The sequence below is a fragment of the Trachypithecus francoisi genome, unplaced genomic scaffold (assembly GCF_009764315.1).
Source record: "Trachypithecus francoisi isolate TF-2019V2 unplaced genomic scaffold, Tfra_2.0 Lachesis_group17, whole genome shotgun sequence".
NCBI classification, from domain to species: Eukaryota; Metazoa; Chordata; class Mammalia; order Primates; family Cercopithecidae; genus Trachypithecus; species Trachypithecus francoisi.
Window position 1 is genome coordinate 36,937,256 of NW_022681462.1, and position 12,318 is coordinate 36,949,573.

At 45.9% G+C, this 12,318-nt stretch overlaps 1 protein-coding gene across 4 annotated transcripts in view; it reads left to right on the forward strand.

Annotated features, from left to right (window-relative positions):
- The window catches only part of USP39 (ubiquitin specific peptidase 39), a 47,650-nt gene extending 41,816 nt beyond the window's left edge, over nucleotides 1-5,834 (forward strand). For 3 of the 4 annotated variants that reach the window (XM_033175307.1, XM_033175304.1, XM_033175306.1), the window contains 3 exons: nucleotides 1,270-1,405; nucleotides 4,496-4,582; nucleotides 5,304-5,834. In XM_033175307.1, the coding sequence (XP_033031198.1) occupies nucleotides 1,270-1,405; nucleotides 4,496-4,582; nucleotides 5,304-5,351 (271 nt within the window). In that variant the 3' untranslated portion in view covers nucleotides 5,352-5,834. The remainder of the gene's footprint in view (nucleotides 1-1,269; nucleotides 1,406-4,495; nucleotides 4,583-5,303) is intronic. The other variant, XM_033175305.1, reaches the window with a different exon arrangement.
- The last annotated feature ends 6,484 nt before the right edge of the window (nucleotides 5,835-12,318 follow it).

Genomic DNA, 12,318 nt, shown 5'->3' on the forward strand with positions numbered 1-12,318 from the left:
TTTTTTTTTGGAGACGGAGTCTCGCTATGTTGCCCAGGCTGGAGTGCAGTGGCGTGATCTCGCTTCACTGCAACCTCTGCCTCCCGGGTTCAAGCAATTCTCCTGCCTCAGCCTCCTGAGTAGCTGGGACTACAGGTGCATGCTGCCACCCCCAGCTAATTTTTTTCTTTTTGTACTTTAGTAGAGGCAGGGTTTCACCATGTTGCCCAGGCTGGTTTCAAACTCCTAAGCTCAGGCAGTCTGCCCGCCTTGGCCTCCCAAAGTGTTGGGATTATAGGCATGAGTCACCGCACCCGGCCTCCATTTTCTTAACGGTGAATGTTTATTGCAGTCTGACTGCATCATATATGGGACACTGTCAGTCTGTAGAAACAAATAGCTGTCACCAATACATAGGAAGCTACATATAATAATTACAACAAAGTTGTATGTTTGTTTATTACCACATGGTTTACATTTTAAACTCTGTAATTTTGAAAAGTTAGTAGGTTCACAGTCTGACTTCAAAGGGAGATATATAACTGGACGTGACCACCATTAGCTGTGTCTTGTGAACTCTTCAGTGATAACATGGTTTTGTTTCATGTAATGAGTTGTAGCACATCAAACAACTTTTATGGTGTAATATCTTTTTTATTTTACCTTGTATTAAGTTTTTATAAATATTTGTAGGCTCCAAAATGATATATTTTCCTAAAATTATGTGTTTTAAATAGTCTCTTAATAATCTTGTTAACTGTCTATATGTTTTCCTTTTTAACTGTTTGAAAGTTCTTCTTCTTTTTGGAGGTTTTGTGAGACAGGGTCTCACTGTCGCCATGGCTGGAATGCAATAGTGTGGTCCTGGCTCACTTTAGCCATAATCTCCTGGGCTCAAGTGATCCTCTCACCTCAGCCTCCTGAGTAGCTAGGACCACAGGCATGTACCACCATGTCTGGCTAATTTTTTTTTTTTGTAGGGGCCGCACTACATTGCCCAGGCTGGTCTTGAACTCCTGGGCTCAAGCAGTCCTCCTACCTTGACGTCTCAAAGTGTTGGGATTATAGGTATAAGCCACTTCCTGTCATTTATTTATTTATTTTTTTAATCATGTGGGAAGCTGTGTAACCCTGTCGTTCATTTTGGCTTATTTTGTGAATTCCAACACACCTGGACCTTCTTGACTCTGCAGGCCTACCCAGAGCCTTTGTGGTCTGTTTGTGTAGGACAGCTTCCTTAGCTGCACAGCCTTTGTCTGATTATTCCGGCTTTATTTTCACCATTAACAGAAATGTGGATCTCAGAGAATACTTGTCTGAAGAAGTACAAGCAGTACACAAGAATACCACCTATGACCTCATTGCCAACATCGTGCATGATGGCAAGCCCTCCGAGGGCTCCTACCGGATCCATGTGCTTCATCATGTGAGTGGCTGCTGACCGTCTCATGGCACAGAGTGGCAAAAACAGGTGTTTCTTTGGCATCTCAGAGGGCAGCTCCCTTCAGTTTGTCCTTGCTTGGCCTTGGCTTTGGGATTCTGCAAGTAATAGTGCTGTCAGTAGTTAGTTTAAGGCAGTGGTTCTTAATTTTGGCTACACATTGGACTCACCTTGGGAGCTTTTTTTTTTTTTTTTTGAGACAGTCTCGCTCTGTAGCCCAGGCTGGAGTGCAGTGGTGTGATCTTGGCTCACTGCAACCTCCGCCTCCTGGGTTCAAGCAATTCTCTGCCTTAGCCTCCCAAATAGCTGGGATTATGGGATTACAGCGCCTGTCACCATGCCCAGCTAATTTTTGTATTTTTAGTGGAGATGGGGTTTCACCATCTTGGCCAGGCTGGTCTTGAACTCCTGACCTTGTGATCCACTTGCCTTTGCTAATTAATACAAAAAAATAGGCCGAGCATGGTGGTGGGCACCTGTAGTTCCAGCTACTGGGGAGACTGAGGCAGGAGAATGGCGAGAACCCGGGAGGCGGAGCTTGCAGTGAGCTGAGATCACGCCACTGGACTCCAGCCTGGGCGACAGAGCGAGACTCCATCTCAAAAAAAAGAAATCAGCTTGTTAGAAATGCAGACTCTCAGGCCCCTCAAACCTACTAAATCAGAACCTGGATTTTAATATGACCCTCTGATTTGTAAGAAATTAAAGTTTGCGGCTGGGCGTGGTGGCTCACACCTGTAATCCCAGCACTTTTGGAGGCCGAGAGATCACGAGGTCAGGAGATTGAGACCATCCTGGCTAACATGGTGAAACCCTGTCTCTACTGAAAATACAAAAAATCAGCCGGACATGGTGGCGGGTGCCTGTAGTCCCAGCTACTCGGGAGGCTGAGGCAGGAGAATGGCATGAGCCCAGGAGACGGAGCTTGCACTGAACCGAGATTGCGCCACTGCACTCCAGCCGGGGTGACAGAGCGAGACTCCGTCTCAAAAAAAAAGAAATTAAAGTTTGCAAAGCACTGGTTTAGAGGCTCCCTTTCATCTTAAAAATATTGTGAATTTGTCTAAAGCTGAAAACAGATAAAACATGTACTTGATATATTTGATACCACATAGATTATTACCATAAATTGTTCTCATTTGATTAGTCTCTTCTGGAACTGTGGGTTTAATCTTACCTAGCTTCTGTTTATCAAGTGCTTTACTATGATTAGGCAGTACACCAGTTACTTAATGTACATTAATCTCATTTTTTTAATTAAAACACAATTCCAAGACAGGTGTCAGTATCATCTTTTTTACAGAGGAGGAGACCTAGGTTCCGAGTTTCAGTAATTGACCTCAAGTCAGTAGAATTAGGATTTGAACCCAAGTACTCTGCTTCAAAGCCCATGTCTTAACTCGTCCTTGAAGCAGGAATGGGAACTTGCTTATGTGATCCTAAGCTTTCCTTGTTTCCTGTTTTCTCAACTATTGTAATATCCAGAGGATCTGGAATATTTATATTCTACAATAGTGGTTTTTGGCATGTCTTAGAACTTGGATTGGATAAGGCAGGGTGGGTGGCCAGAGGTGCCTCTGCCTTAATCTAGAAACCTTTTCCCCTTGTTCGTGGAAGCATGAAGTGAGATATGTTTTGCTGTATTTGCAGCACTGGTTTCTTAGGCCAAAGGAATTAGGTTAGTGTGATAGACAGTGTCCACCAAGGACACCTTTTCTTGATGAGCTGTTGCCTTTTTTTTTTTTTTTTAAGACAGGGTCTCCATCTGTCACTCAGGCTGGAGTGCAGTGGCATGATCTTGGCTCACTGCAGCCTTCAGCTCCTGGGTTCAAGTGATTCTCCTGCCTCAGCCTCCCAAGCAGCTAGGACCTACAGGCGCCTGCCACCACGCCTGGCTAATTTTTGTATTTTTGGTAGAGATGGGGTTTTACTATGTTGGCCAGGCTGGTCTCAAACTCCTGACCTCAAGTGATCCACCCGCCTCGGCCTCCCAAAATGCTGGGATTACAGGCATGAGCCCCTGCACCCAGCCAGGAATGTCCATATTTAGGTTCTCTCAGTGGTTGACACTGTGTACCTCATAAGTGAGAATGTCTAGTCTGTCATTTCTGAGCAGGAAGGAGACTTAGGTGATGATTAGAGGGCTTCCTTTTTTCTCCTCTTTAGTATCCACTAAATTCCTTTTAAAAAGATGTACAGAAGTGTTTCAGACTCCATTGTACTTTAAGGGGCCAGGCATAGTGGCTCATACCCATAATCCTAGCACTTTAGGAGGCTGAGGTGGGAGGATCTTTTGAGATCAGGAGCTAGCCTGGGCAACACAGTGGAACCCCATCTCTATTAAAAAAAAAAGAAAAAATTAGCCAGTTGTTGTGGCACACACCTGTAGTCCCAGCTACCTAGGTGACTGAGGTGGGAGGATTGCTTGAGTCCAGAGGGTTGAGGCTGCAGTGAGCTGTGGTTACACCACTGCACTCCAGCCTGGATGACAGAGTGAGACCCTATCTCAAAAAAACAAAACAAACCAGCAAACAAACAAAAAAAAACTGTACTTTAAAAAATTGAATTTGCCATGATTGACACATCAAAAGTCCTGTTAATTGAATCAGGCCCACAGAAGTCATGTACCCTCTTTTTTTTTTTTTTTCTTGAGACAGAGTCTCACTCTGTCACCCAGGCTGGAGTACAGTGGTGCAATCTCGGCTCACTGCAAGCTCCGCCTCCCAGGTTCATGCCATTCTCCTGCCTCAGCCTCTTGAGTAGCTGGGACTACAGGTGCCCGCCACCACGTCCAGCTGAGTTTTTGTATTTTAAGTAGAGACGGGGTTTCACCGTGTTAGCCAGGATGGTCTTGATCTCCTGACCTCGTGATCCGCGCGCATCGGCCTCCGAAAGTGCTGGGATTACAGGCGTGAGCCACCACGCCCGGCCCATGTACTCTCTTCTTTATGACTCTTGCTGGATGATGTCTAGTGGCTGTTCTTCTAATTTTTCTAATCTTGGCTGTGATCCTTTCCTTCTACACCCTTTTGGTTTTAGAGAGCAGACTAACCCAGCTCTTCATACTTTCTGCAGGGGACAGGCAAATGGTATGAATTACAAGACCTCCAGGTGACTGACATCCTTCCCCAGATGATCACACTGTCAGAGGCTTACATTCAGGTGGGTTGGCCACAGGCTTAGTGAGCCACAAATAGGTGGGGTATGGGGCCAGTAAGAGGAGTGGGCCAAGGCAGGAAGAGGGACAGAGTTAGGACCTTGGTTGGAGGGCCAGGTACCTGTTGGGAAGTACTTAGGAGTGAGTTGGGGCCAGAATATATGGCCCTGAAAGTCAAGCAGAGATTTTCAGAAAAGAATTATAAGAAAATGTATGAGTGAGCAAAGAAAGTTGTGATTATGGCTAGGTTAGTTTTGCAGAAGTGTGCGGTCTGGTTGCAAGGAGGAAGGGAGGCTGGCTAGAAGTCGACCGTGAAGTACTTCCCGAGAGCCCCAGGCAGAGCTCTCTTTGTGACCCCACAGCACTTTCTGCTTGCCTTTTGTTTTAGTGCCGACCATATCGCTTTGCCTGTCTGTCCTCTCCATTGGATTGACCCATGGAGCACAGAGCATCTCTGTCTTCTCTTTATGTAACTGCCCTAGTACTTGGCAAAAGAAGGAAGATTGAGACAAAAGCCATAGCTTTGTAAGAAGTGATACCTCTCCTAGAGATAACTGTTTCTTCCCTTCAGTGACTGTAGCCACTGTAGCAGATTTCCAGATGGAGTATAGCAGGTTTGTAAATGGCATGACTAGTTATCCATGGCCTGGCACAGAATAGGTATTTGACAAGTATCTGTTGACTGAATGCCTCCTAGACTTCAGTTTGTGTTTTCATTTCTTACAGATTTGGAAGAGGCGAGATAATGATGAAACCAACCAGCAGGGGGCTTGAAGGAGGCGTCTAGGGCTTTGCTTCCGAGGGCTGTGGCTGATGATGGTAAATAAGAACACAGAAGCTGTAGCTGTTCAGCTACAGGCTGACTGGGGGGCTCCCTGGGCTAGCCCAGCTTGTATGGGTTCTGGCTACACCAGAGCACCAGGAGCCCACTTGCCTGGGATGGCCCCGCACTGTCACCCAGCTGTTCTTTGATCATTTTTTTCTAGATTGATGCTCCTTTCTCCCATGCATCAAGCTCCCTTCTAGCTTCAGCAGGGCAGAACCCTTCTCCAGATGTGTGTAACTTATGTCTGAGTATCTGGGAGTAGCTGAAGAACAGATAATTTCTTCCAAACATCAAGCCTTGGGATTCTTGGAGCAAGCAGAAAGCCAGTAACCTCACTCTTGTCTGTTAGAGGTGGAGGATTTTCCTGTGGTTCCCCTCATTTCCTGATGTGTATTTTTAGATGGATTAAATATTCTCCTGTTTTTAAACTAGCCTCTTGTTTTATATCTTTTCATTTGGTGGTTGGCTGAGGAAAATATTTTCCTTTTTAATCTTCACAAACTCTCTGCCCTACAGTCTGACATCTGGCGGACATCACGCTCGCCCTTTCCTGTCAGCTTGTGGGTGGTGTGTCATTTAGGATGCATTTGTTTCTAAGTAAAAAAATGCTTGAGTCAAGGGGATACATTATTATTATGCTTAACTAGAAGGCCAGAGGTGGGCAGTTTCCGGCTGCAGTGCAGGAATGAGTAAGGGAAGAGGAAAGAAAGGAAATAGGAAGTGCTTCTCACTACAGTGCAATTCTGAGAAGGTCTCAGCCAGGCCAGTGTGGAGCCCCAGGGCAAAGATTCTCTGTCAGACAATTCATCAGCTCTGTAGTGGGCTCTAGCAGCCTAGAAGGGTGACCTTGGCATGAGCACTGTGGCAGGTCCAAAGATGTGGAAAGCAGCTGGAGGCAGCCAGTCAGCCTCAGCAAGTTCTCTTGAAGGGAGACAGGAGCCGTGTACTCCTGTGGTGCCACCCTTTACCTGGATACAACCCTGTCCTCACTTTGTCTACCTCTCTGGAAGCTCCAGTATTTCCTTTGCAAGCTTATCTCTTTTATCCAGCCATTACATGTTGAGATTTCTCAAGATTCAGTCCTAGCATTACTCTTCTTGCTGTTTACTTTTTCCCTAGGCCATTTTGGCTATGCCTAGGGCTTCACTTACCATTTTTATGGAAATGACTCATAAACACATCTTAATCCCAGATTTCTCTAAACTCTTGAACTTCGCTCTGTTGCCCAGGCTGGAGTGCAGTGGCACTCAGCTCACTGCAACCTCTGCCTCCCAGGTTCAAGTGATTTCTGGCTAATTTTTGTATTTTTATTTTTATTTTATTTTATTTTTGAGATGGAGTCTTGCTCCTTCTCCCAGGCTAGAGTGCAGTGGCGCGATCTCAGCTCACTGCAACCTCTGCCTCCTGGGTTCAAGTGATTCTCCTGCCTGAGCTTCCCGAGTAGCTGGGATCACAGGCGCCCACCACCATGCCCAGCTAATATTTGTATTTTTAGTAGAGATGGGATTTCATCATGTTGGCCAGGCTGGTCTCGAACTCCTGACCTCGTGATCCACCCCCCCCGTCAGCCTCCCAAAGTGCTGGGATTACAGATGTGAGCTACCACACCCTGCCAATTTTCAAAAAATTTTTAGTAGAGACAGGGTTTCACCATGTTGGCCAGGCTGGTCTCAAACTCCTGACCTCAAGTGATTTGCCCGCCTCAGCCTCCCAGAGTGTTGGGATTACAGGCATGAGTTATGGTGCCCAGCCCTATTTTGGGGTGTTTTAAAGTAAACTCAAACTTAACATTGTTCAGAACTGAGCTTGCAAGGCGTGGCTTCTGCCTGTAATCCTAGCACTTTGGGAGGCTGAGGTGAAAGAATTGTTTGTGACCAGGAGTTCAAGACTAGCCTGGCCAACATAGTGATACCCCATCTCGAACAACAACAAAAGTTAGCTAGGCATGGTGGTGTGTGCCTGTAGTTCCACCTACTTGGGAGGCTGAGGCGGGAAGATCCTTTGAGCGCAAGATTTGAGGCTTCAGTGAACCATAATCGCACCACTGCACTCCAGCCTGGGCAACAGAGCAAGACCTTGTCATTACAAAAAAGAAAAAAGTTGAGCTTGTGAGTTTCCCTTTTTTTTTTTGGTTTGAGACGGAGTCTCACTCTGTTGCCCAAGCTGGAGTGCAGTGGTGTGATCTTGACTCACTGCCGGCCTCTGCCTCCGGGCTTGAGTGATTCTCCTGCCACAGCCTCCCAAGTAGGTGGGACTACAGGTGTGTGCCCTACACCTGGCTGATTTTTGTACTTTTAGTAGAGATGGGGTTTCACCGTGTTGGTCAGGCTGGTCTCGAACTCCTGACCTCAGGGGATCCGCTGACCTCGGCCTCCCAAAGTGTTGGGATTACAGGCATGAGCCACTCTGCCCAGCCATGAGTTTACCTTTAAACTTGACTATTTTCAAGGTGAAGATTACACTATCCAGTTACAGAAATTCATGTATTATAATCAGGGAAAGTTTAATTTCAATAATTATTAACTACAACAGGGGTTTGTAGTTGACAGGGGATTAGTTAGTAACAAGTAAAGAATGTAGAAATAACAGATACAAAGAGCTGCCACTGCCTCTGGGGCTGACAGCAGCATCCAAAGCTGAGATCCAGACCTTGCTAAAAGTATGCCCTTTGAACGTCATTAAAAATCTGCTTTGTAGTGTGCTTGGAAAAGCCATTCACAGGTGTCTCCCTGGAGGCCTCTGCTACAAAACTGTCCAGGGAGGAGAGAGTGCCAGCTGAAGCTACTGGGTGCCCGTGCTGTCCAAATGTATAGGTTGGCTTTTTCCCAGGAATGTCCCTGAGGTGGCAGGCCCCTGAATTGTTTTTGGGTTTAACTCCCAACTTCTTATTTATGTCTTACTAAGGCATTTAAAGCGCTTGGTACTTTCTGCTCATTGGATCCAACAGCATAGTGTCATCACTGTAGTGGACTAGTGTGATATTTTGTGGATTGCCAAGATGATCAAGATCTCTGTGAACTGTATTATGCTAGAGAGCAGAACTGACATAGTCCTGAGGTAACACTGGGAAGGTATACTGTTGGCCCTGCCAGGTAAAAGCAAACTACTTCTGATGATCCTTATAAATTGGTATGGAGAATTAACAATTTGATTCTAATTTGGTAGCTACATGCCAAGTGCCAAGAGCTGTTCTTTATCAATAAAGATGCTACATCTGGCCCCGGGCGTGGTAGCTTACAGATGTAATCCCAGCAGCTTGGGAAGCCAAGGCAGGAGGATTGCTTGAACCTAGGAGTTCAAGACCAGCCTGGGCAACAAAGTGAGACCCCATCCCTACAAAAAAAATTAGCCGGGCATGGTGGCATGCACCTGTGGTCCGAGCTACATGGGAGACAGGCAGGAGGATCACTTGAGTCAAGGCTGCAGTGAGTTGAGTTTGAGCTCTGGGTGACAAGAGCAAGACACTGTCTCAAAAAAAAAAAAAAAGACATCTGGGACAGCAGCTTCGGTTGGACGGTTGGAGTCACTCTGATTAAGTTTACAATAGTCCACAGTCATTCTCCAAGATCCATCAGACTTCTGCACAGGCCCTTTGCCACTCTTATTTTAGTCTAAGCTATTGCCAGTTTCTGTTGGCAGTGGCCTCAATAGGTCTGTCTACATTTCCTTGCCTCCCACCCCCAGTTTATCCATGCTTTAGTCAGAGTAATCTTTTAAAACACAAACCTGAGTCATTTCTCCCCCATACTCTGATCATGCTTAAAGACACTTCACTGGCTCTTAGGATAACAAGTGAAATCCTCAGCTGCTAGTCTAATTTATCAGGAAGTTTCTACTTTTTTTTTTTTTTTTTTGAGATGGAGTCTGGCTTTGTCGCCCAGGCTGGAGTGCAGTGGCGTGATCTCGGCTCACTGCAAGCTCTGCGTCCCGGGTTCATGCCATTCTCCTGCCTCAGCCTCCAAGTAGCTGGGACTACAGGCACCCGCCACCACGCCCGGCTAATTTTTTGTATTTTTTTAGTAGAGAACTGGGTTTCACCCTGTTAGCCAGGATGGTCGTGACCTCCTGACCTCGTGATCCCCCGCCTTGGCCTCCCAAAGTGCTGGGATTACAGGCGTGAGCCACCGCGCCCGGCCCTTTTTTTTTTTTTTGAGACAGGGTCTGGCACTGTCACCCAGGCTGGAGTGTAGTGGCATGATCTTGGCACTCTGCAACCTCCGCCTCCTGGGCTCAAGCCATCCTCCCACCTCAGCCTCCTGAGTAGCTGGGCCCATAGGCTTGCACCACTACACTACACTGGGCTAGTTGTTCTGATTTTTTTGTAGAGATGGTATTTCACCATGTTGCCCAGGCTGGCCTCAAACTTGTGAGCTCAAGTGGTCTGCCTGCCTCGGCCTCCTAAATTATTGGGATTATAGGCATGAGCCACCACGCCCGGCTCCCTGCTTGTTCTTGACCCCAGGCTCACTGTGCTTCGTTCTATTGCTCAGATGTGCCACATGGCATGAGGCCTCTATACCATCTGCTTCCTCTGTGAGGGATGCTCCTCCTTTCCCTTTTAATTCTTTCTCCTCCATGACTTCTCATATACCCTTAATACCCTGTATATCTCTCATTGATGACCCTTATTGCACCTGAAAAATTTGTTTTTTCTGTGATTCTTTGATTACGGCCTGTTTTCCCAACTAAACTCTCAAGTTACAAAGGATAGATAGAAACTTTTGTGCCCAGCCCTAGGGAAATGCTTGGCACTTGGAAGTCAATCACCCATATTTTATTCATTTATTTATTTTTTGAGATGGAGTTTTGCTCTTGTTGCCCAGGCTGGAGTGCAATGGCACGATCTCGATTCACCACAACCCCCGCCTCCTGGGTTCAAGCAATTCTCCTGCCTCAGTTTCCCAGGTAGCTGGGATTACAGGCATGTGCCACCATGCCTGGCTAATTTTGTATTTTTAGTAGAGATGGGGTTTCTCCATGTTGGTCAGGCTGGTCTTGAACTCTCAACCTCAAGTGATCTGCCCACCTCAGTCTCCCAAAGTGCTGGGATTATAGGCATGGGCCACCATGCCGGGCCAGTCACCCATATTTTTTGAGTAAATGCTTTAGTACTTAGCCTGTGTTCTCTGTGTTGTCCTTTTGCACAAATGATTTTGTTTCTTTCTACCCTTTCAAGATGGTGAAAATAGGTATTGTCACTTAAAAGTTTAGGGACTATTTCTTGGAGCTGACTGTCATATCCCGTGTGATCTTGAGGTCCTTTGTGGGTGACACATGGCTTGCTTCCACCACTGCTGTCTGGGCTGGGGGCCTGGCCTGCATGTCTTCAAAGCTGATCCCAGCATGCCCTTGAGGTCTCTTTTGGAGACCTCAAGGTCTGACCAGAGTTTGAACCACACATGGGGAAGAAGTTAAATTCAATTCATGTTTTCTTAGCATGACCCCACAGCCAGAAGTCACAGAGGAAAAGATAGATATGGAAAAAATACCCCAGATACATGATAGAGAAAAATTTGCAATGTATAGGACACTAAATAAATGAATATGCCTAATTTATTTTTATTGGTAAAACAATAAAAAGAAACCTAAACAGAAAAGTGGGCAAAAAACCTAAGTACCCATTTCACAAAAGATGAAATACAAATAGCCAGTAAGCATGTGACGAGGTGTTTATTTGGTAACTAAAGAAATGCAAATTAGAACAACCATGAGACATCATTTAAAAATATTTTGGATTAGTGGGAAAAAGAAAAGGAACAAAACCAAGCCAAAACAAAACAAAACAAATATTTTGGATAGGCCAGGTGCATTGGCTCACACCTGTAATCCCAGCACTTTTGGAGGCCAAGGCTGGTGGATCATCAGAGGTCAGGAGTTCAAGACCAGCCTGGACAACATGGTGAAACCCCCGTCTCTACTAAAAATGCAAAAATTAACCAGGCATGGTAGCACACCCCTGTAATCCCAGCTACTCTGGAGGCTGAGGCGAGAGAATTGCTTGAACCTGGGAGGCGGAGGCTGCAGGGAGCTGAGATCGTGCCAATGCACTCCAGCCTGGACGACAGCTAGACTTCCTCTCAAAAAAAAAATACATATGTGTATATATAATATATATTTATAATATGTATTATATATAAAAAATATATTTTTATATATATATATTTTTTGGGATTAGCAAAGTTTGAAAGATTGTTAACACCCCAGTTTGGTGAGAGTGGAAAGAGGCACTTGTTTTCTGTTGGGATAGAAATTGGTATGGCTGGCACAGAAGCCCAGATTGATAATCCAGCCTCTGTTAAAAGTAAAGGTGTCAGACTGGGTGAGATGACTCACGTCTGTAGTCCTAGCACTTTGGGAGTCCGAGACGGGCAGATCACGAGGTCAGGAGATCGAGACCATCCTGGGTAACACGGTGAAACCCCGTCTCTACTGAAAATACAAAAAATTAGCCGGGCGTGGTGGCGGGCACCTGTAGTCCCAGCTACTCGGGAGGCTGAGGCAGGAGAACGGCATGAACCCGGGAGGCGGAGCTTGCAGTGAGCCGAGATCGCGCCATTGTACTCCAGCCTGGGCGATGGAGTGAGACTCCGTCTCAAAAAAAAAAAAGTGAAGGTGTCCCCCCAAATTTCACGTCTTGGAATTGATTCTAAGAAGACAGTCAGACAAAGATGTAAGTGCAAGCATTTGTATTCTTCGCAAATCATTGATAATAGTTGCTTAAAAAAAGAAAGGGCCAGCCATGGTATGTGACGCCTGCAGTCCCAGCACTTAGGGAGGCAGAGGCAGGAGGATTGCTTGAACCCCGGGGTGATTGTACCACTGCACTCTAGCCTGGGAGACAGAGCTGTCATGTGGCAATTAGCAATAATAATAGATACTTACATTTATTGACCTGAAAAGGTTATTGTTAAATGG